At 42.5% G+C, this 24,668-nt stretch overlaps 1 protein-coding gene and 1 long non-coding RNA gene across 2 annotated transcripts; one reads left to right on the forward strand and one right to left on the reverse strand.

Moving 5' to 3' along the window:
• The first annotated feature begins 1,226 nt into the window (after window positions 1-1,226).
• mn1b (meningioma 1b) lies at window positions 1,227-18,346 on the forward strand. Its single transcript, XM_034169893.1, has 3 exons — window positions 1,227-1,904; window positions 2,004-5,601; window positions 18,089-18,346. The coding sequence occupies exons 2-3, from the start codon at window positions 2,073-2,075 to the stop codon at window positions 18,298-18,300; spliced, it is 3,741 nt and encodes a 1,246-aa protein (XP_034025784.1). The 5' UTR covers window positions 1,227-1,904; window positions 2,004-2,072; the 3' UTR covers window positions 18,301-18,346.
• LOC117510254 lies at window positions 18,225-23,496 on the reverse strand. Its single transcript, XR_004560655.1, has 3 exons — window positions 23,485-23,496; window positions 21,686-21,695; window positions 18,225-18,521 (listed from the first exon to the last, which is right to left on the reverse strand). It is a non-coding gene; the product is annotated as an uncharacterized LOC117510254 (long non-coding RNA).
• Between the last annotated feature and the right edge of the window lie 1,172 nt (window positions 23,497-24,668).

A 24,668-nucleotide genomic window follows, 5' to 3' on the forward strand; every position in this document is an offset into this window, starting at 1 on the left:
CATTTAGAGGAAACATTTGTGATAAGTACCAACAGGTTTCACAGTGAACTATTTTCTTCAGCATGAAAGGTATCTCCAGCCTTTCTGCCGCCAGCCACTAGGTGGCACTGTGACTGTTTGGTAAAAGTCCTCTTGGTCTTGTGGTCTCCACAGCAACCTTCCCCCCTCAATCTCCTTTCAACAAAATGGTGCTGAGCTGTCTGGCACCAAATTCTCCAAAAGCCCACTCCTCCACAATGCTGCTTTACATTTACTTCGTATTATGTGGTAAATGTGCTTTGTTTGAAACATTTAAATAGCACTAGGCTTCTAGGCACATGTGTTCTAAGCACACACACACACACACACACATATATATATAATATATATATATATACAAGGAAAACCAGTATTAGGATATTAAATAAAATATAATGTTATATAACATATTTTAATATCCTAATACTGTCAGATTTAAACCCTCTATTTGAGGACTATTTTACCATAAAATTTTCAGTATTTGTGTGTGGTTTTCTCAAATTTCCTGTGTAAGCTCTCAGTTTTCTCAAATTAGCAGCATAAGACACAAACAAAACAATATATAAAACAATATAATATATAAAATCCAACACGGTATGTAATTTTAGCACGGTGCCTCACAATGAGAGGATCATGGGTTCGATTCCCACCTGTGGCCTTTCTGTGTGGAGTTTGCGTGTCCTCCCCATGTTTGTGTGGGTGCTTCCTCTCACATCCAAAAACATGCAGGTTAGGTGAACTGGAAATTTAATTATCTGTAGGTGTGAGTGTGTTTGTATCCTGGATTTTGTGTTTTTGTATTGTTTTGTATTTTTGATAAGCAGTTGAGGATGAGTGTGTATGAATGTGTGATTGTGTTTCATTCAGGTATTCTTATAAAGAACATGAGACTGATGTTATAATGTCATATTCTACGTCGTGTTTGGTGTCATAAATAACTGGATGTCTTTGGATATAACATGCGCTCCCCAGTTTAGTCAAAAGATTTCATTCATACTCTTTATCAGAGCAGCAGACTGTATCGTCCCACTCACTCCTCAGACCACCTTAAACCAGCTTGTCCCGCCCCCTGAGCGCTCTCTGCTCTCTGATTGGCTGACTCACGGTGGATGGCAGCGGCTGCACAAATGCAAAACTTGTTGCTGTCTTGTGTGGACGCGTCGCTCTCACACACAGCGCTGAGAGCAGCACTCTGTGGCCAGTCCACCGGAGTGACACACACACACACAGAGCACACCGAGAGGACTTGCCGCTTCACCGCCAGCGGACTGGAGGATGCGGTCAGGCCGGTCTGCGGCTGTGGAGAGCGGTTAGTGCGGCCGCGCAGCTCCGTGGCGCGCGGACGGCGCCCGGCTCCCTGCTCCGACAGCTTGTTTCTGGACTTACTGGAGTTTTTTTTTTTTTCTTTAACCAATTTTTGAAGGACATTCTCGGACTGGTTATTTTAGATTTTTGTTCCCCCTCTTCCCGCCCGCCGCAAAGCCACAGAGTTCGATCTAAATGTATTTTTCTCCAGCAGGACTTTTCCGCGTCTTGGCGATGGGACATTCTGCAGAGACACTCCGTGTCCGCATGTGGGACGTTTGACATCGGGCTGGAATAATGAATTAGATAACAGATATCTGCTCTCCGTCTGATCCCACCTGTTTTTTTTTTGTTTTTTTTACGTCATGTTCACCCGAAAGAAATGTGCACAGAAAAACTTTGGAGCACATCACATTGTGTATATTTATTTTTATCTTAATGGACAAGAAACAAAAGAGTGAAAACAAGGACACAGTTTAGACGCGTGTTTGGACACAGTTTGTCCATTTATCCTTGTCCTTGGAGAAGTTGGAAAAACAAACAAAAAAAACAATTGATGCCAGACAATGACAACTTTTTGGGTGAGTTTAACATTTAACTGACAGTGTAACAGTGTGATTTAAAAAATTGAATCCTTTATTTTGTGCCTTTTTCACCCCTTTCTTTTTTTCCTGGGACAGACAGAAAAACACAGTGCATCCTGCATGTCTGGCATACTGGCCGTCATGTGGGATTGATTGTAGGGGAGTATGTTTGGGCTGGAGCAGTTTGGTTCTCAGATTAATAGCAGAAACCCTGGCCAGTCAGAGAGAAATATAAACCAACCCAGACTGAACATGGGCTCCCATTATAAAAATCCTGGTTTTCACACCGGGGGCCCTACAGGAGCTGTGGAACCTGGTATGGGCCCCCTGACTGAGCCACAAATCCTGGGGCTGAATATGAACATGAACGGAGAACAGTACGGGGGCTTTCACCCACGGGGCCACTCGGACATGCACACAGGCGGCGGACTTCAGCAGCAACAAGGACCCATGCATGGATTTTTTAACAACCAGCAACCTCATCAAGGACACCCTCATGGCCATCAACCTCACCCCCACCAACATCACTCACATTTCAGTGGGAATTTTGGAGGCCCTGAGTCAGGGTCATCCTGTTTGCATGGTGGCAGGCTAATGGGCTACAATAACAATGGCATGGGACCACAGCAGGGCTTTGGAGAAGGGTTTGATCCTCTCACTGAGGGGCAGGCAGGAGATGGATTTTCCCAGCAGCAGCAACAGCCGCAGCCACAGCAGAGACCTGGTGCCATACCCGACTTCCAACATCACGGGCCTCCTAGCGGCAGCCATGCTGTCCCAGCCCCATGTCTACCTTTGGACCAGTCACCTAATAGGGCAGCATCGTTCCATGGTCTCCCATCCTCCTCCTCCTCTTCCTCTGAGTCTCACGGCATGGAACCTCGAAGGATGCCCAACCAGGGTGCTGTAGAGGGATTAGATTATAACTTCCCCAGTGAGCCCACATCTGGACATTTTGACGTACCTGTGTTTTCCCCATCTGAGTCAGAATCCCAGTTACCCCATTTTGGTCCTGGAAGGCCGGTCACCAGTGGAAATTTTCCGGGAAACCCTGGCATGCCACGGACACAAGGTATGCAGGGCATCCCTAAAGGACATCAGCCACCGCCGCAGCCCCAACAGCCTCAGCATGGAGTGTTTTTTGAGCGGTTTGGAAATGGCCGCAAAGTACCTGTGGGAATGGAGCCAGGAGTCAATGCAAGACATCCTCTCATGCAGCAGCAACAACAGGCTGGCATGATAGCTAGACAGAACTCATGTCCCCCTGGCCTCCCCCGACCGCCACAAGCTGAGTCCGGCACCACTAACCCTAACATTCTGGAAGGAGGGGTCATGATGCCTGGCCAACACAACCAGTTTGAATATCCCATCCACAGACTGGAAAATAGGGGACTGCACCCCTATGGAGACCCCATGTTTAATATGCAACAGCCAGCTCCTCCTTCCCAACAGCCTTTGAATCAGAGGCTGCAACACTTTGACTCTCCTTATATGAACATGGCTAAAAGGCCGAGATTTGACTTTCCTAATGCACATGGTGGTGAAGGTTGGTGTGGTGGCATGGACAACCACCTTTCACCTTCTGCTTACCCAGGTCTGCCTGGAGATTTCACCCCACCTGTGAGTGAAGGTTTCCCCCCAGGTCCCCTGCAGCATCCAGGGCCCGAGCAGCAGTCTCTGCAGCAGCGCCAGAATGCAGCCATGATAATCAAACAGATGGCCTCTCGTAACCAGCAGCAGAGGATGAGGCAGCCCAGTCTTCAGCAGCTGGGTCACCACGGTGATGTACCTCCTGGCCCCATGGCTCATGGAGGCCCTGTTGGGAACATGCCTCAGCCCAACTTTGACAGGGAGAATGGTGGCAGGATGCCCAGTATTGATGGACAGAATGCTCATGTAACTCAGGAGAACTCCTGGTTCCAAGGCTCCCACCCAGCAGGGGAGATGATGTCACGCCGCATGGGTGGAGCAGGTAATGAATCAGGGACCCACGACATGGGGCTACAGCAGAATGGGGCTGGGATGATGTTTAGGCCAGGCATGGGTATGCAGGAGCCAATGAGGATACCAGGAGATGGTCATGTGCAGGCATTGCATTCCCCAGGCATGCACTCCCAGTTCAGCAACAACATGGGTAACCTCACGCAGATGCAGTCTCCAGGAGGAGCAGCGGGACATCCAAATGCACCAGCAGAGAGGCGGCCAACTGATTTCCCCGCACCACCGATGGGAGCTCAGTCAACATTTCCCTATGGGGGCGCTAACCGTCAGGGTCCACCCCACAGCACCCCTCAGGGTGTAAGCACCTCACCAGGGAGCTACCCTCCTCCAGCCGAGTTCCCTTCAGGTCAGCGGTCTTCTGTCAGTAAGCTTGGTGCTCTGTCCCTCGGGAACTTCAGCAAAACCAGCACTAAAGACAGTGTTTTTGGTCAGAGTTGTCTGGCAGCCCTTTCAACAGCCTGCCAGAATATGATCGCTAGCCTAGGGGCCCCAAATCTCAATGTAACATTTAATAAGAAGAACCAAAATGAGGGCAAGCGAAAACTGAGTCAAACAGAACAGGACATTAATAGCAGCACATCTAATGGGACTGGCAGTGCTGGTCCTGAATATTTTCAGAGCAGTGCTTCTCAGAACAGCCAGATGCCTGGCACCGGGAATAGCAGCTCTAAGCCTGCAAGTCAGAGCCAGACGGTGCAGGGGGAAGCCAGTGCCCTCTCCCCAAATTACAACATGGACGCTACCCCGTGCAGTGAGGGGAAGGCAACAACAGGGAGTGGGAGAGGGAGAGGGAGGAGAAAAAGAGACAGTGGACATGTGAGCCCTGGAATTTTTTTTTCCTCTGACAATGGTAACCCTGTTGTAAGTCCAGGCCAGCAGACCCCCTCGGCTGGCATTGGGGAGAGGGGTGGGGGTACGCCTCATGAAAAACACCTCCAGTCGCCCTCTTGGGGGAAAGGAGGTGACTTAATGTTGGGGGATCAGGCTGACCTGATGTCATCTCTGGACAGTGGCATTCAAAGTGTCGCCAAGTCTGACAGTAGCTCACCACAAGTGGACTTTCCTGACGATGTCAGCACCCACTATGGCAACGAGGATGAAGTGTCCTCCAGCTCAGACGCAGGAGGGGCCTCAGCCACAAAGCCTAATCGCAGCCCTATGCTCACTGGCTCACCCAAACTGCAGAGAGGTGACCATGGGCTGCTAAATGGACAGAAACCCATAGGCATGGGCATTAACAATCACACTACCTCGACAGCAGACAACTACGGACTGAGTGCTGGTGGGGGCACAGGGGTTAATGGGGTTAGCCACCCGGGCACTCCTGGGGTGGAGCAGGTACGCACTCCGTCCAGCAGCTCTGGCCAGGAAGAGATCCATCCTCTGGAGATTTTGCAGGCCCAGATCCAGCTACAGCGGCAGCAGTTCAGCATCTCTGAGGACCAACCCCTGGCCATGAAGAATGGCAAAAAGAATGCAGACTGCCCCTCACAGAATGGAGACAATGAGCTTGCAAGCTGCAGCCCGGATGCTGGAAAGGGCTCAATGGGCACTATTGACCTTGACACCCTCATGGCAGAGCAACACGCCACCTGGTATGTGCCCAACGACAAGGCCATGATGGACGGCTCGGAAGAGGAGAAGGCCCTGGGGCCCTGGGAGAAAAATAAGAGCCAAAATAACAGTAAAGAAGGTAAATACAAAATGTACACACTCACACTAACATGCAACAGAGATTAAGTTTTCTGACATGTATGTGTAATTTTAAAATATTTTACCTAAAATATAATTTCTCACATGCAAATTCTTGTAAGATTTTTATGTAAACTGTGATATTGTGCAGATGCAAAACAGCCATCTACCTTACATTTTACAGATTTAGCCTTTAGGATGGGAATTAATTTAATGTACAAACTTAAAAAGATCCAGAATTATGCAGGTATAGAAAAATTTAGCCGTTTCACATATATATTTATAATAATAATAATTTTTTTTTCTCTCTCCACAGTGTGCTTTTAATAGGTTTCTTTATTGTAGAGGCTTTTTTTTTTTTTTTTTTTTTTTTTTTTTTTTTACAAAAGAACAACTAAAGAAAAGTAAACATTTCCTGCAGTTCTTTATCTTGGTTTTCAGGGTGAACAACTGCATTGAGAAGATTAATTGGTTTTTGAGGATGTGCGTTTACACAGCGGGGTTTCCCTTGCCTTGTTTGTTTTTCTTATTACCAGAGATAAAGCAGCGCTGCACAAAGTGGATTGATTTGGGATTGAAAAGGATTTCCAGGATTACAGATGATAGTGAAATGAATACAACCATCATCAGAGGAATACTTAACTCGGAAACTATTTGCCATGATTATTATTATTATTATTTATAATAATAATTATAGCACTATATTAACTGCTTGTTTTACTCCAAATTTGAACTCAAGATTATTTCAAATTTGTTATAAAATGTAAAAAGAAAGGAAAATAATCTTTTAGTCTAATGTGATTTAAGCAGTTTATTTCAGTCAGGTACAGATATTACGTAGATGTATTGCTGAGAGTAGTTTTACCTTTGTGCTTAATGGTGGCTGTAAATCAAAATGCAGATAAATGTCTTAAGCTGATGAATAATGTACTGTAATTTTATTTATTATTATTATTATTATTATTATTTATTATTATTGTTGTCCTTGTCATTAGGAAGATATATTAATATCATGTTTAATTGAATTTGTGATTTTTATTTTTTTATTTTTTTTCAAAGCACTAACAGTACTTGGCATAAAAACAGATCTGTGGACGATCACACACATCGATATGTGATACGCACATGCAATAATGTGGATATATTGCGTGTGTTTGTGAGCAGCACTCGGCGCCTCTTTGTTCTGATCAGTGTGAGGCGCAGAGGCGCTCGCCGCACCGAGTCTGGTGTCAGTGTTTGTATGAGACTATTAACAACGGGTAGGCGCGGCGCTTTCATTACTTATCACTGCAGGAGCTGCTACAAACTTTGAAAAAGCACTAAAATCAGAAATGTCCAAAAACATAAATAAATTATACATTTCTTACCTCCCAAATATCAGTTTGAGTATCAAGTGTTTATTTTAACCTCATTAATCTGTCCTCCTAATCACCCACACACATCTCTGCTGATTTGTTGTAAAAAAAATAAAAAAAAATGCAAAACTAACTTTTGTTAACTGCTGATTTATGAAGACAACAGAGAGTAAGTGTCTTCTTGAACACTGGTACTTTTTGATGCATTTAATTTAGGCAATTTGTACTTTTAATTTCAAGTGCTTTGGGGGTAATAATGGTAGTAATAGGTTGTTCTGTTGTGTGACAACGGGTAATCCGACTCTCATAAAATACACAGTAACCAGGCTTTTAAAAGTAGAGTGCGACTCTTCTCCATGCAGCCTCTCCTTTGCTGGCGTCCGTCTGTCTTTTCCCGTCTCTTTTCTCCTCCTCTCCTCTCTAACCCCTCTCTCCTCTCCCCCGCCCTCCCTCCCTCTCTCGTCCCTGCATGGACGGAGGCATGCAGCAGCTCTGCAGCGATCGATAGCTAGTTAGCACAAATCACGGCTCCTGACAGTTTCTCATTTGAGTGCTTCAGACAGCATAGATGAAAAAGGGTGGAGGTGTATTTGGGAGAGGAGGGGGATTTTCAGATTCAATCTGATGCTTAGGCTACACAGAAGGGAGTAAAATAACATAATTTAAGATAAGTCATAGCCCACAGTGCAGTTCCTTAAGAACTCACATCCCTTTGGGTCTGCACACTGACGAAAAGAAATCCAACCTCAGTAAGTCAGTAAATACTACGACGCCCTCAGTCGAATACACTAATTGTAATCATTTTAGTAAAACAGATTCAGAATAAATTGTATTGCAACATTAATACCAATTTAATGTTGCTTTACAAAGAAAATAAATAATTTTATTGAAGCACTTCAACAAAATTTGTTTTTTTCTCCATTAAACAAACAAAAATAATTGTTATTATTAAAAACTAATCAACTTTCCGTCTTTATAGCTATATAATGCAATAGTGGACAACAGAAAAGCAAACGCTGACAATTACTGAAGTATAAAACCTGTAAAAATGTGCCTAAATGTAACTACTTGTAGAAATTGCACAACTGCCTATAACAATTCATTAACTTTTAGTATGTAATTCAGATATTTAGCAGTTTTTTTTATATATATGGTGTGTGTGATATGTAGATCTTATGTGCGCATTGAGTTGACAGTATTTTCTTCCAGATGAACTCGTTTTGTCTTGTGTGCTCCCTAAAAGCACCACATCACCACGATTTACGACATGTTTGTGCCTTCTTTTGCTCCCACATTAACAGCCCCGTTAATTGACCACGCGCTGTTCCATTAGCATTTCATTTTTGTTTACCTTCTTAAAAAAAAAAAAAAAAACACAAGTAATACTCAATTTAAAGTGGCTCCCAGTAAACTGTGAAGAGCTTTCTCACAGACTTGTGTGTATTTCTCTCATGTGCTCATCTTGAACCAGTTCAATGTGTTGAATGAGATTTGTTTTTGGTTTTTTTTGGCCGAAACTGTGTGTTAAGTGCCGCTTGACTGTGTGTCTTTTAATGAGTCAGTGTTGGAGCGAAGTTTGAGAGCTGAAACGAGAAGTTTGACGCCGACGACTCGGCGGCAGTGTGACGATCAGTTCTGAGTGTAAAAGTTGAGCGTTACATCCTCGTTTTGGCTGAATGCAGCAGCCTCATTGAAAGCTGCGTCTGCTGTGAAATGTGCATTTGTGTTAAACGCACTGTTTTGGAGCCAGGTGTGCTTGTAACGGAGCCATTTAGCACTGCAAGGCTGTGTATGAAATGTGCAAGTGCCACATATCTGGCCACGACTTAAATACGCTGCAGAAATTCCCTGTTCTACTTCAGATAAGCCCTTTGAACATAAAGATGAACAAATGTTGGAATGTGATGATTTGCTGGCGAGCTGCGTGCTGATTTCTGTTTGTTGTCCTTGTGCGCCTCTTTGGAATGAAGCGTGCTGCAGTAACGGTCCCCGTCAGACCCCGTATTTGGCCCCTTCTCTCTGCGACAGTGTGCAGCTTTTAAGTTTTTTTCACTTCAGATCAACCGTGCCTCGCTGCCATGCAACCCGGCGGGCGTGCCATCCCTTGATCTGTCAGCGGGTGCATGAGGTGTATAAGCTTTCGTCGCGTGGTGTCAGTTAACACCTTAAAATGTCCTTTTACACTCTTCCTGTTCCGTGTTGTAGCCTGAACTGTCCGTGCACTGAGACGCTCCTGCGTTGTCTTGATAACAGGCGACCCGGCAGGCAGAGGAAGTGATTCAGTTACTTTTATTTTTCACTGCTTTTGCTGTTTGCTAGTTTGTTTGTTTGTTTGTTTTGCTTTTTGTGAAACACTGCACTTTTTCAAAGTTCAGAGTTAATCCTGCGGAATACTTTCATTCATCACGCCGAGTAATCAGCCCTGTACCTTATTGATCAAATCTATTTCAGGCTTGAAAAGAGGGATCTTGCAGTTTATCACACTTACTAGAAAGCACTCAGATCCGCTGAAAGAGCCGGATTGATATTCCACAATAGAGAGCCGTCCTTTGAGACTACCTGACTTTGGCAATTCTAACACAACCGCACAAATCACGGCAGTCGTTTCTAATTTTTATTTTATTTTATTTAAGGTGATTGACAGGTGCTTGAGTGTGGAAAACAGCTCAGGGCAGTCCATGTACTTTTACCTGTTATTACAAGGTGTTTCATATTGACTTCTTCAGGAACACATCCACTGCTCCTCTTGCGCGCACACACACACACACCTGTGCAGCAGCCAGCAATGACAATCATTATGATAATCACAACATTTAGCTTCGGCATTATTGTTTCAAAAAGTCATAATTCATCTCAAGGCAACTGCTGTAATTCATCTTCCTTCCTGACAGTTTCATCGGGGCTAAAATTAACATTTAGTCTATGTCAACACACACTGGAAGGTTTAGTAACGCGTGCATACAGGTTCACATACCTGCATATACAGTCCAGTGCAAACAAACTTCAGCAAATGAGGAAAAGCTGTTAAATAATAAAATATTTATCAATAAATAAAATGTCAGCTTTTCCCCTTTTAAAATACATAATTTGGTCGTAAGGTGGTTCAATTTATAAGTAAATCGTGTTTTAAATTATTGAGATTTTATTTTCACAATCATTTTATAATAGAGTGATCTAACTCTAATTGAGTAACTGTTTTTGTGTTTTCACATACTGGGCAGCACATTGACAAAGAATTGCTATTTTTTTATTTGAAAATGAATGTTATAACTTTAGATTCTCCAGTGAAACATAAATAATGTGATTTTATTCCCCCACCCTCTTTTTGTTTTTTGGGCCCAGGGTTACTATTTGGACATTTTATATCAATTTTTCTGTTGACTCACTCGTTGTTAATAATAATGATGATGATAATGATAATAAACCATAAAATGTTTGCACAATAATGTATATCATAAAAAATTAGTCCAAGTGTTGCACAGTGTGTGTTTTGTTTTTTTTTTTATGGCGCAAAAAAAAAAATTCCTCATTGACTATGATTTTTTTTTTTGAGTATTTAATGTTGTTTTTATAACGTCAGAAAACTGGGAAAAATAACAGGTGAAATTTACTCTTTTTTTTTTTGTATGATCAGAATTCCAAATTGAAAGATGCACAGTTTATTGTGATATGAACGATATCCTCCCAACTCCGATGCCAGGATGATTAATAGACTGGTCCACAAACTGGTCCAAAATCAGAAATCTTTTATTATTGTCAGATGCGGACAAAGTTTGATTCATATGGACGGTGTCTCACACACACACACACACACACAACTCAGGTGTCTTGTTCAGACACCTGAGTTGACCACCCCCACCCCCATTCTAATACTTTGAAAACATTTTTACCTATTTGTGTGAATTACACTGCACAAGTAAAAAAACGGCCATAAATGCAGTTTTGGTGTTTGGAATTCAGACAGAGGAGACACTGAGCACTCGTGACAGTCAGAGGAAGACTATGATGAAGGAAAAAAAGATGAACAAAGGTGTCAGGCCTTTAACTGGCTGGATTTTCAACTGTGCAGCTCATCCGGTGTTTTGTTTTCTCCGGGGAAGGCTGCTGGAATAATATAAAACTTGTCTCAGCATGTGGGTAAACATTCTTCTCGGATTGAGCCAGGAACGCAAAGCTGCTTTCGAGACGCATGGAATTAGGAGCAGCGCGGCGCAAACCTTGGATTCTTTTGGATGTGACACATCTCCAAATGTCCACTTTGTGAGTGAAAGTTCCAAACAGTGGGGGGGGGAGAAGAAGAAAAAAAAGGAAGTTAGACACAAACATGGTGAAACACGTCCTGGTTTAAACGTGTCCTGGGATACAAATAGAGCTTTTAAGTGTCTGAGTGCAGATGTTGTCACGCTGCCAGCAGCAGTTATGTTAGTTGCCATACAGGTAGTCGTCAGACGCCTTTAATTTGTATTGAAGAACTGACAAATGAGTTATGACACTGGAGCGGTTTCTCCTGGGAGACAGAAGTAAAGAATGACAGAGCCATGGAGAGAAAATGAGAAATTCTCTTTTTTGGTTAACAGCTGCAGTTTCACTCATGGAGCTTTGTAAATTGCTGCTATTTGCATTTATGGAAGAGAAAATATTTCACTGTAATCAAACTGTATATTTTCATCAATTTCACACATCATAACTCTGCTTTATTCTCTTACATGCTGGAATATTTCTAAGAGGTGTGACAGGCTTTCACAATTATGTATTTAAAAATCAACCAATCACAGTGCAGTATGTATTTCAGAAATGTGACATGTTGTTAGTTTATTTATTTATTTATTTTTTGCTTGTTATGGGCTTAGATATCTGTTGAGCAGAAAAAAATTCCTGCCGTTTTCCTGTGTAGTAGATCTAAAAAAAAAAAAAAAAAAAAAGTGCAAACGGAATGTGCAACGCAGTACTGAAACTAAATTGAGACAGTGCAGTAGATCAATATGTCACTGACTTGGATGACACAGTGGACAGGTTCTGGACATGGCTGTGAGTTATGAAGGAGCCACTAAATCACTTCCCGTGTTCTGATTTGTGTCTCGTTTCCTAAGCACTTCTTGCAGCCCGGGGGGAGGCGTGTGGGTGAGTGTGAGAGGACAGGAATGGGTGCATTTGCTGGAGAGAAAGCAAGACAGAGGGGGTGATTCCTGCCTGGGCAGGTTTTTCTTACCTCCTCCACAACCATTAATATTGGGCCCAAAAACAAGCGAAATTCAAACCAAAATAACCCCCGTGCCCTCACCCCCTTGCTCTGCGGGAAAGGTCACGTCATGGCAGTCTGGTGGAGTGGGTCAGATGTACCTGAGACAGTATTTCAGTTCATCCTGAAATGTTTCTTTGATTTCTCTTAATTTGTGGATGCTGTTAATTACCAGTGGTCCCAGTCCACTGCTTTGCTGCATTCCGTGTAATTTTTGACACGGTGAAGAGTCCTTAAACGTGGTTCTTTGGGCTCCTTCTTGAAATCTGAATTCTTGTGTGTGGATTACAGCGGGCGTATTGTGCCAACAAACGCAGAATGCTCACACAGGACCATTGTGGTAGTTGTTATGCTAAAGGAATCTGACCTGATGTCACACACTGTCACAGGAGCGAAGGCCTTTGGGTGTTTTTGTCAGCAAACGAAGCATTCTGATTGGCCCAGTTGGTGTTGAGAGAGGATAGGGTTGCGCCACCGGGAGCATGAGGTTAAAGGTGAAATGTCATGGAAGTAGTGTTTGGGATAGAAAGGGCAGAGGCCTGCCGTATGGGATTCTGGGGCATGGGAAATCAATGTGATGGCTCTGTGGAAGTTCCTCCAAAAAGGAGCTTTGTAGATTCAAAACCTTCTCTTCTTTTTTCTCTGTTTTAATATCTATTTGCCATTCAGCATACGTTTCATTCGTCATTGTTTCTGCTTTATTTTCTGCTTACTTTACAAGCAGACACAATACACACCACCTTCAAAAGGTTACAGACATTTTAACGCCACCTTTAAGATGAATTGAATATTAAATGCAAGTTGTAACACTCATTAAATTGGACAGAAATACCAAACATTCTGTTTCAGCCACGTGTTGGTTTGACGTTATTGAACGCAGTCCTGCAACTAACGATTATTTGTCATTATCAGTTAATCTGTCAGCTACGAACTGAACAGTTACAAAATAGATAACGGTTAAAAAAAAACAGTTGTCTGTTAGAATTTCTTAGAATCCAAAAAGATGTTTGAAGGTGGCTGCTTTGCTTGGCCAAACAATCCAATATCCCCAAAAGTGTCCAGTTTTTGTTTTTTGACAGTCACAATTAGTGTATCTTAGTTTGAGCGAGTTAAAAGAGGCCAAATGATCTGTATTTTCTGAAGTTTTATATAGATCACCTGGTGTCTTACACACATCTTAAAGTGTGTATTGAAAATGTCCCACAGACACTGAGGTGGTGCATCCTAAAAACAACAAAAAAAATAAAATAACAAAGTCTTGTTTTTTGTTGGTTCGTTTAAATGGAAGTTAGCTGTTTATAGTTGCTGATGCCATGATGATCTAACGGCTGCACAGTTTATCTCTTGTTCACAAAGTGTGTGGGCATGTTGCACGTAATTAAAATATGAACATCCATGACACAAGTCGAGGAAATCAAAAATCAGCCATTTCAGGCAAACCAAAAAAAAAAAAAATGCTGCAGGATGTTCGAGATGCAGAGAGACAGAATTGTGTAACAAAACACAACCAGATTTAACTATAAAAGGTGGGTAAAAACAGTTTTGCACCACATGACCCCTAAATGTGGTTAAACCATTATATGCCTAAAAAAACAAACAAAAAAACTTAAATTTGATTAACAGTCTGCAAACAGTGTAGAACAGCTTAAAAAACAGGTTGTATCTCATGTGACAAATAAGTTTCTATCCGTTTTAAACCACATTAAGACATTTGGGAGAGTTTAAGCTCATCTGTCATATTCGATAGCACTTCAAAGTCAGTTCATCCCAAATAAAACAGAAAAGGTCACATTTGATGAGCTGGAACAAGTCTGACTTTGACTTTTTATCTGAGGAAAAATAGTCATCAGCTTATTTTCGTGATTAATTGTTATCCTGTTGATTGACTCATGACGTGTAAACCTGTGTCATGCCCTCAGACATAATGGTGTCATCCAAACAGAAATCCTCCTCCATGTGTGCGTGAGCCGTCATCGCCCCGCCGCTCGCTGCATGTGAACATTATCATTATCATGATCATCATCAGGTGCTAAATAATGTACCGTCTCATGGGCGAGAGATACAGTGATAGAAGTGCAACATATTAAATTCAGTATTTACTTAACACTTCGCTGTGGTAATCTTTCTTGCCTGTAATGTGGTTTAGCGTATTTAGATGAATATTTAGCTGCCCGAGCTGCTGCTGTTTCCTTTTTATTAGGTATTTCCCCCTGTGTGCTGACGCCGAGCACTTCAGATGAATAGGCTATTATTGAGATATTACTGTGGATATGAAATCTGTGTTAGTCAATGAACAGCCATAACAAGATAGACGTTATTGTGTGTGGGGGGGGGGGGTGGAGGGGTGTCCCTGCTTGTATAATGTCATGCTGATTTGGGGTTTAGACTCGTGTGACGTAGAATTTCACACAACTGTTTCTACTTTTGAACAAACACGCCGCCGTGGATAATGCTTACCATTTAAGAACAGCAGCTTGGTTTTCCAGAAAACTCACGTCCCTCGCCTTTGGCTCGCACATAACTCTGAGTGATATTTTCATCCTGTATTGGTCAAGTGTTCGGTTTACTTTACAACTGCTGGATTTTGTATTTGTAGATAATTGAAAACTCTGTTGCCACCACATGCAGGTGAGGTGCACGTCTTGGACGTGAACAGATGTTAGCTATTTTGAATGCCTGACATTAAAGGGGTCAGTTTATGCCAGATTGTTTATTTTTACAGTTGCATGTTGGCGATTTCATGATATTCATCATCAGATTCCCGCAAATATTTGGCAGTGTGTGGTGTAACTCTCCCGCTATAAGCACGTTTTAGGTCTGAAACGTGGACATTTTTGATGTATGCAGCAGAAGTCCATACGTGAACTCCTGCTGGCTCCTTTTGGCGTGCTCAATGATCTGGATTCGCTCTGTGGCACACACTGTTATGGTCTGTGGGAGGGAAATGGAGTGCCACCTCCTTTCCTAAATGAGAAGGGGCCTCTCCAGCAGCAGCAGCTTCTTTACATTTTGTTGTTTTCTTTTTAAAGAGATGAAAAATATTTTGGACCCCATGCAAAAACCACTTATATGATCAGTAGACAAGAACTTCGCCCATTTACCAGTTTTGTATTTTGAATATTTTCATGGGTACAAACAATTTACAAGTGGCACAAACCTGTCGTAGGAGTCGTGCCGTTAGTTGCCTGTCACCCAAGGTTAGGTTTTCAGGAACTGATTGTATATTTCATTACTTCGAAACAAGTTTAAAATCTGACCCAAATTACCCCTCATTATCATGTTGTTACTGTGTTTGAATCTAAAAACTGAATTGTAATGTAATTCTAAATTTATTCATGGAGCCTAACAATATCAATTTATTTTGCTTCTTCCTGCTATCGTATAACACAAAATCACTGAACATCTTAAACTGCAAAACCACTTCTAGCACATAATCATTCATCCTTGATCCCTCCTGTTGTAGTCATCCATTGTGAACGTGGACAAGATGATGCTTTTTTCACGTCAAACCATTTCTTCATTTCAGTGACAGCATGATCCTTGAGTGACACGACATTAACAGCACTCACTATTTGTTCCACTATTCCAGAGTTTCTCTCGTTGTTCTTTGATACCAGTTTCCTAAATGGACACCTTTGACATATGGGAGCCTTCTATGGCATTATTTGTGCAAATTCATAACCCTCATGAAAGCACACTTCTTTTTGCATGGGTGGCATTCACTATGTTGACACAGTTATTATTTACACAGTTATGACGTAAGGAGGGTTTGCTGAATCTCATGTGGTCCCCTCATACATGGCCATTGCACCAAAAGTATGAGCAGTTACAATAGAAATACAGAAAATGTCTTGCATGAGATGAGAAAAAGTCCCTTCTGCTGCACCGTTGTTTGCAGTCGAGGTCGCCACAGCAAATCCGAGGTGGATCTGCATGTTGAATTGTGTGTATTTTGGCTGCAAACTTCATTATCTTTTTTTTTATAACATCTGGTGATCTATATCAGCTTTATTAAACTGCGTAATTAAGCCATACTTCAATTTTTTTAAGGCAGTGTTGTAATTTTCTATAATTTTTCATCCTTGCAACAAAACAAAGTGAGGAGTGTAACTGGCCATTTCATGCATGTAGAAGCAGCTGAGGGATGATGCAGTGGTTGGTGTGTTGTGCGTTTCTTTTTTTCTAAATTTCAGGACGCATGTGTTGTCAGTTTGTTGTGTGTCAGCAGCAAGCCAGGGGAATGCTTGGCTGCTTATTCAGGCCGCCGCGGACCCTGCTGTGCCCGGCTAGCATGAGCTGACGGCGGGTGCTGTAGGGCACGACGCGTGAAGAGGGAGGGGTGTGGGTGTGTGTGTGTGGGGGGGGTGTCTGCCACGCTGAGGTGTATGACTGGACCCTCTGGCGAATGTTTGATCTTGTCACCACCACCAGCACAGCTGTAAATCCCCCCCCCCCCACACACACACACACACCGACTCCATGTGCTGAAAAAAAAAAAAAAAAAACAGCACAGAGGAACCAGCAGTCATGGAGACAAACAAAATGGGAACTCCAGGAGGTTTGGCTGCATGACCTTTTACCAAATCCCCCCACTTTTCAATTCCAGTGGTTGCAGCCTAGACAGGCTAGGGGGGGGGAGCTGCCTCACCGCCTGCACCTCTCCCTCTCTTGGCCTTCCTTTCGCTTCTCTGGCTGCGTTTTGTTAGCACTGTGTCGCTGCTGCCTCGAGGTTTGTGAAAAAATAAAAGGGAGGGAGACGAAAAACAGCAAGCAGAGAAAGATGAGCTAAAAAAGGCTTATGGGTGTTATGGAGGTCGACACCGTGCGCCGCCTCCTTCTGCCATCTCTGGATCTGTGAACTGCACACTGGCTGTGCGCTCTATCACAGCTTCCACCTTCTGTGACACGTGTAACTCGTCAGGGCTGTTTTCAGTCCTTTTTGCCTTAAAGCGCCACGCCGCTATGCGGCAACTCGCATCTATCTTCTCAGCCGTCCGCATGGGGACCGCGGCTTGTGTCGTAAGGAGTTGGGAGAATATCAGAGTATGTTCAGCGCTCTGGGCTCGCTTGGAGGCAAAACCCAAAGCACACCATGCAAGACTAGTGTCAAAACACGTAGCCCAGCCGCTTCCTCTTGTCCTCTCTGCTGTGCATCTCCTGTTTTTTATTTTTTTTTGGATCTTCAAAACTTTTCTTCATTTCTGCCCCTCGACTCTGCTCTGTCAGGACACTGTGTTCTGTGTCTGAGCAGATGAAGTTTGAAATTGCTTTTAGTCGTCCCCTTCCTCGTTGATCTTCCCTTTGACTCTCTCTCTCTATCGCTCCCTGTTTTTTTTTTTTTGTATGCACTGCAGTGAAGTGATTTTTCTCCATATGTGAAGCATGCAATCCAGGCGTCAGCATTAACTCTCTTTTTGTATCATTTATATCAACCAGCATATAGATTTTATTTGTGACAGCCGTTGCAGCCGTTTAAAAACGAGGCTCCACACTTCAGTGACATGGAGTCGATACCGTCGCACAGCCATTACACACGTAAATTGGGTCAAGCAGGGTTAAAGGCCGGTTTTCACTGTGCCCTTTGACCCTCTGCACAAAGGTCATGTGGGGGCATTTGTGGTGTGCACTGGTGACTGGGCGCACATGAACGGCAGTGTGTGTGTGTGTGTGTGTGTGTGTGTGCATTTTGCTGTTTATGTCAGTCACTTTGATGGACAGGCAGAGGAGTGTTAAAATAATTTCACAGTGCAGATTTAGAGTGGGATGTGAAAATGACACCAGTGTAATCGGAAGTATTTTAAACAATTCAGCTGTGTCAGAAAATGTCAGTCACTTGAAATTTTTTTCTTTTTTTTTTTTTTTTTTTTAACGAACCTGTTCCTCTCTGTGCTCAGAGTCGGAGTTGTCTCAGAGTAAGGCGGGAGCCGGATGCCCCGGGGCCGGAGCAGGCGGTGGCAACGGAGGGAATCACCTGCAGTGCCTGTCCGTCCACTGCACAGACGAGCTGGGGGACAGTAAGGGACGAGGGGGCCCCGTCTCCTCCTGGCGTTCGCTCCATTCTGACATCTCCAACCGTTTTGGAACATTTGTGGCGGCGCTGACTTGAACTTAAAATCAGGCTCAGAAAGAATTCTGAGAGGTTCTGAGAAGAAAAGCTTCAGAGTGATGACGACGACAATAATAAGGTGTCGATGAGGCAACTGCGAGCAGCTCTTGCCTGTTCAGGGAGAGAAAGACATTTACACTCAAATACGAACAGATACACGCAAACTCTCTCTCACACTTGCACACAAGAAAATACCATGTTTTTTTGTTTTTGTTTTGTTTCTCTTCAGACACATGCAGTCGTACTTTAGGACACAACGCTCACATGCTGGACAAAACAGAGCGGGCTCTTACCCAACGGTGCCCACTTCTGGAAAACCTCAAGTCAAACATTTTTCTCTTTTTGTTTAAAAATAAAATAAAAGAAATATCAAAGGATGACAGTTCGAACTCGGATGAAGAAGTGCTTGTGGTCATTGGCTGTGATTGTACGAGGGCTGTCCATAAAGTATAGGTCCTTTTTATTTTTTTCAAAAACTATATGGATTTCATTCATATGTTTTTACGTCAGACATGCTTGAACCCTCGTGCGCATGCGTGAGTTTTTCCACGCCTGTCGGTGACGTCATTCGCCTGTGAGCACTCCTTGTGGGAGGAGTCGTCCAGCCCCTCGTCGGAATTCCTTTGTCTGAGAAGTTGCTGAGAGACTGGCGCTTTGTTTGATCAAAATTTTTTCTAAACCTGTGAGACACATCGAAGTGGATACAGTTCGAAAAATTAAGCTGGTTTTCGGTGAAAATTTTAATGGCTGATGAGAGATTTTGAGGTGATACTGTCACTTTAAGGACTTCCCACGGAGCGAGACGTCGTGCAGCGGTCCCAGGCGCCGTTGTCAGCCTGTTTCAAGCTGAAAACCTCCACATTTCAGGCTCTATTGATCCAGGACGTCGTGAGAGAACAGAGAAGTTTCAGAAGAAGTCGGTTTCAGCATTTTATCCAGATATTCCACTGTTAAAGGAGATTTTTTTAATGAGAGACGTGCGGGCGGGTCCGCGCGTCGGGACGCAGCCGGCGCGGTGCGGCGGCACAGGAAAAACACCTCCGTGTTGATAACCATTTGTAAAATCCAGGCGGCTTTTGATGGCATTCAGTGGAGTGAGTATATGAGAAATTGTTTAACAGCCGGACATGTTCCAAGTTGTCCTTAAGGCTTCCAACGGAGGTGTTTTTCCTGTGGCGGAGCGTCGCGGCGGCTGCGATCCGACGCTGCAATCCGCCCGCACGTCTTTCATTAAAAAAATCTCCTTTAACAGTGGAATATCCGGATAAAATGCTGAAACCGACTTCTTCTGAAACTTCTCTGTTCTCTCACGACGTCCTGGATCAATAGAGCCTGAAATGTGGAGGTTTTCAGCTTGAAACAGGCTGACGACGGCGCCTGGGACCGCTGCACGACGTCTCGCTCTGTGGGAAGTCCTTAAAGCGACAGTATCACCTCAAAATCTCTCATCAGTGATGAGAGATTTTGAGGTGAGGTGAGTCATCAGCCGTTAAAATTTTCACCGAAAACCAGCTTAATTTTTCGAACCGTGTCCACTTCGATGTGTCTCACAGGTTTAGAAAAAATTTTAATCAAACAAAGTGCCAGTCTCTCAGCAACTTCTCAGACAAAGGAATTCCGACGAGGAGCTGGACGACTCCTCCCACAAGGAGTACTCAGACGAATGACGTCACCGACAGGCGTGGAAAAACTCACGCATGCGCACGAGGGTTCAAGCATGTCTGACGTAAAAACATATGAATGAAATCCATATAGTTTTTGAAAAAAATAAAAAGGACCTATACTTTATGGACAGCCCTCGTATACCAGTGTTGACTCTTAGATCAGATTTACTTACAGCCTGATTATGTACATTATCCAGTGAGAAAAAATATGAAAGGAAGAAAAAAATCCTCTAATTCTCCTTTAAATTCAGAAGTTTTGGAGTAACACACAAAATGTTCCTTCCACGCTCTAGTAAGACCTCGCTGATCACCCTTTAGATGAACAGGTGTCCGTGAATGTAACCCAACACATTTTTGCTCTGTTTTTGATCATCATTTTGTTGCTGTTATTTAAGATTTATTATTATATTTTGTTTTTTATAACCCAGTGAGAAAAGGTCATCGGATCCTCATTTCTGCTCGGCTGTGCAGTCATCCACAGGAGCTCCACGCGGCGTACACAGTTCAGCCAATGACAGCTGAAATAGGGCAAATGGATTGTTTAATAAGGGAATAAAAAATGACTATTGGTATTGCACATGTATAATAAGAGAACATTTGCTGTGTGTTAGGCAATCTTGTAATCTTTAAAGTAAAGCTTCTCTTGAATTTGAATTTCTGAAACAATAGATGGAGGACTGTGACGGCAATTTACAAACTGATTTTTTTCTTTCTTTTTTTAATATGTAAAGTGCAGTCGTCTGTTTTCCTGCATATTGTATATATCTGTATATGTTTTATTGAGTAACTAAATAACAATAAATATGGCGTTAAAGGTGGCACTTGGTTTTAAATTCTTTTAAATTCTAAATGTTATTACGCACAGCGGGAGCAGGTGCAAAAATAATTGCAGAGTGTGAATTTTGATTTATTTATTTTTTGTGAGTCCTGAGGATCATCAGTGAATTACACAGGTGCCTAAGGAAACACTCACAGTGACAGATGTGACAGCCTCACTGTGGACTGATGCACAGTACCTGACAGGCATGGCGGAACCTGCTCCGCTTTCAAATCACACGCTGCAACATCAAGAATAACTGAAACTGTGGTGTCCCGGTGGCTTAGAAAAACTAAGCCGATTAGTTCCACATGGTCACAACATGCGTCACGTTTACGTCCTCGTCTCTCCTGACGTTCTGTTATACCGCTAATAAAGTAGCAACAACTGTTTGCCAAAATAGATGGAAAACTATTCACGTGCATATCTGCTTAGGGTTGAGCAAGTTTAGAGATTTTACAAAAATACAGTTTTAATTTTAACCACACACTGACATGACTGATGCAAGTCTTATGGTACAGATAGATTCCATCTTTGTCCAAGCTACCAAACATCAGCATGTCATCACCATAGTGTGGGTCTGTCTTTGTACGTCACCACTGAAAACATACGTGCTAGCTAACATAGCTGCTAGCTTCAGTTGCTAAACATTCAGTAAATATTCTCCGAGTGATTCTCCTTTATTGGGCCTTGGCATATTCAGTACTCTTCAAATTTCTTAATTTAAATGTGGAAAAATATTTTAGGAAATAATGAAAAAGCAGTAAGCTAATACCTATCAATAAAGTGAGTCATTGTTTTGTGTTGTTACTGTACATATTAACAGGTAGCATACGTACACATATATAAAAGAGATGTTTGTAATTTGTTATGATTCTTTAAGGAACTAGATATGAAGTCTCACGTTTGGTTTTCTGTTGACACACAGTGTTGTTCGGGGATGGATCATTATTCCGAAGGTGCCTAAAGAAGGTCGGTCAGCTAGTTAGCTAACAAACTGTTCAAAACAGCAGCGACATTTTTCCTTATCTGCCTTCTGGCCTGGCAGTGGGGACGTGCTAAAGCACCGGGCGTCCGCCTGCATGTTCCTCTGCCACTCGGGGGTTCTCGGGCGGGTATTACGCGGTCTCCACCTCCAGCCTGATGGACCTTCAGAATATTGAATAGTCTCCATGTTGTTGATCTTTCAGCTGACTTCATTTGTCCAGGGTCCCCACCATGGAGCCACATTGGTATTGAGTACGTTTGACAGTGGATGCCCTTACAAGTCCAGTTATACCTGGTGGGACAGACCCAGCCCCTCCCCGCCCCAAGTAGTACCCAGGACATACCCTGCTTAGCTTCTGAGATTCTGATAGGATCAATCCTACACAAGGGGAGGTGATGGTCTAGTGGTTAAGGTGTTGGTCTTAAGACCAGAAGATCAAGTTCAAATCCCAGCCTGACTGGAAAATCACTAAGGGCCCTTGGGCAAGGTCTTTAATCCCCTAGTTGCTCCCGGTGTGTACTGAGTACCTTGTATGGCAGCACCCTCACATTGGGGTGAATGTAAGGCATTATTGTAAAGCACTTTTAGCATCTGATGCAGATGGAAAAGTGCTATATAAATGCAGTCCATTTACCATTTACACAAAACAGTGCGGCTGCACTGTCGGGCAGCATAGTGGCTTAGTGGTTAGCACTGCTGCCTCACACAGCAACAAACTCATGGGATTGATTCCCACCGGTGGCCTTTCTGTGTAGAGTTTATATGTTCTCCCCGTGTTTGTGTAAGAAATGCAGGTTCAGTGAATTGGAAACTAAAAAAAATTGTCCAGATCTCCCTTGTAAAAGAGGTCTCAATCTCAGTGGGACTAACCTGGTTAAATTAAACATACAATGAAAGGGAAAAACCCATTATTTTTTGATTAAACTCTTCCACAGTATACCGGTCCCTCCAGAAAGTGGTGATGATAGGATCTCAACAATTACATCAAGAAATTTTGTATTTTCTATAGAGAGAGATATTATTTGAATTATTTGTTGAATTAATTGCTGAAACCATGGCATCACAATTTTCTGGAGCATCTGGACAGTATACCACAATGAGCTGCCAACAAAACAACTAGCGGTCACGTCCCTCACCGCCTCCATTTTCAGTATTAGGGAATTAAATTACACTAGTCTCCAAGTGAATGAAAGAATGATTTTTGAAGAAAGAAAAAAAAATCTACAAGAAAACTCAAAAAGGAGAAGGACGTACACACTTAAAATGATTCCCCTTCTGTTCATCTGTGAAAGTAAATGACACTTCAATTACATCACTATGTAAAATCCATCTCCAGGTTATTTACAATCCAAATACTCAACCATCAATAAATATATCAATAATCAAAAAGTAGATCTGTAAAGCAGTCTGTCAGCATAACCGCTGCTCATCTGCATACGTTCTTAAAGTGTTCCTTCTGTACATCTTTTTAAAGTGCTGGTGTGTTTCTGTAACTCTTCATCTCACCCATTCCAAACATAAAATACACGTACTCTTCATAATTGTATGAACACAGTGCTTAAAAAAGAAAAATAATAATAATGTTCTTAAATTATGACCCCCTACTAGTCACAAAATATTTTTTGAATATTAACCAGAAGTATTTTTTTATTTATTTTTTAGCTGTTTTAAATTTAATCATATCCCCACATTTCAATGCATGTGACTTTATAAACAGTGTTTGTTTGCTCCCCATAGCCTGCATTATTAGTGGCTGGCATAACAAAACAATTGTTAGTTTTGTGATAAAAACATGGAACACTTAATTACATACATATTCTAAATTAACTGTTTATTTTCAGATATGGAGCCTGCCTGGAGCTGACCTCTAATGAGCTACAGGGGTCAAAATTTAAAAATGCTCCAATCATGTTGAAAATTATACCACATTATTTGTCTGGTCATAACAATTCCAAAAAGGTATAGTTTGGACTATCTATGACTGAATGTTTTGACTTTATGGAGTAAAAACTGCAAAAATGGTGACAAAGCTCAGTTTCAGTTTGTACAGGGGTCAAACGTTAAAGTTGCTTCAATTTTGGTAAAAAGTGATGCAAATTATTCGTTGAAATAAAAGGATTAATAAATGGAATAGTTTTTGACTGTTTTGAATGCCTGGTCGCCAAAGTAAAGGTCAAACAAGGTCGACGTCCATTGGATTCTATGACGTATGACATATGTTACCCCGTAACATGATAACTAAACATGACAGATGGTGGAAACTATTCCTTTTTAAAATGCAATTAATTCAACCAATAATTTGCATAATTTTTTTTTTTTTTACCAAAAGTGCTTTGTGCAACGACTAATGCCAAAAGACTAGTCGATTAAGTGAGTTTAGTTGACAAAACAAGATTAAACTGCTTTATGAAACTGCGCCCTGTGTGCAGTGGAGTGTTTTGCATTGTAAAACATTTTGTGTTTTTGCAGCCTTTGGAGAACTCACGTGTAACATGCCTTTGATTGCCAACTTTCCCCAGAGGTTTTAAAAATAACAGATCAGATATCACCACACAGCAATGTTTTTACAGTGCAGTCGTCAAACGAGACTTTTGTCTGTGGAGTACAGACGGTTACAGAGGACGTATTTTACAGTTGGTCTCCGGTTTGACCAGTCTTTGCCTTTAGTTTCAGTGTAACTGGCGAGCTTGTGTTTAACAGATCCAAAGGTGTGTCAGACACACCTCCAGTGCTTATGGATCAAAAAGGGTTCAAGTGCTTCTGTATTGTTGACTAAATGTTGAGCTTAGTTAGCTTTGTGCTTTGTATTTGCGCATGCCAAGGTGCTGAATTTCCTTAACCAGTTATCACAACATGTGTTTGCCAGGAGACTTTGGCCATGACAGACTACCTGCCTGTC

Source organism: Thalassophryne amazonica, chromosome 5 (genome assembly GCF_902500255.1).
Source record: "Thalassophryne amazonica chromosome 5, fThaAma1.1, whole genome shotgun sequence".
Classification (NCBI taxonomy): domain Eukaryota; kingdom Metazoa; phylum Chordata; class Actinopteri; order Batrachoidiformes; family Batrachoididae; genus Thalassophryne; species Thalassophryne amazonica.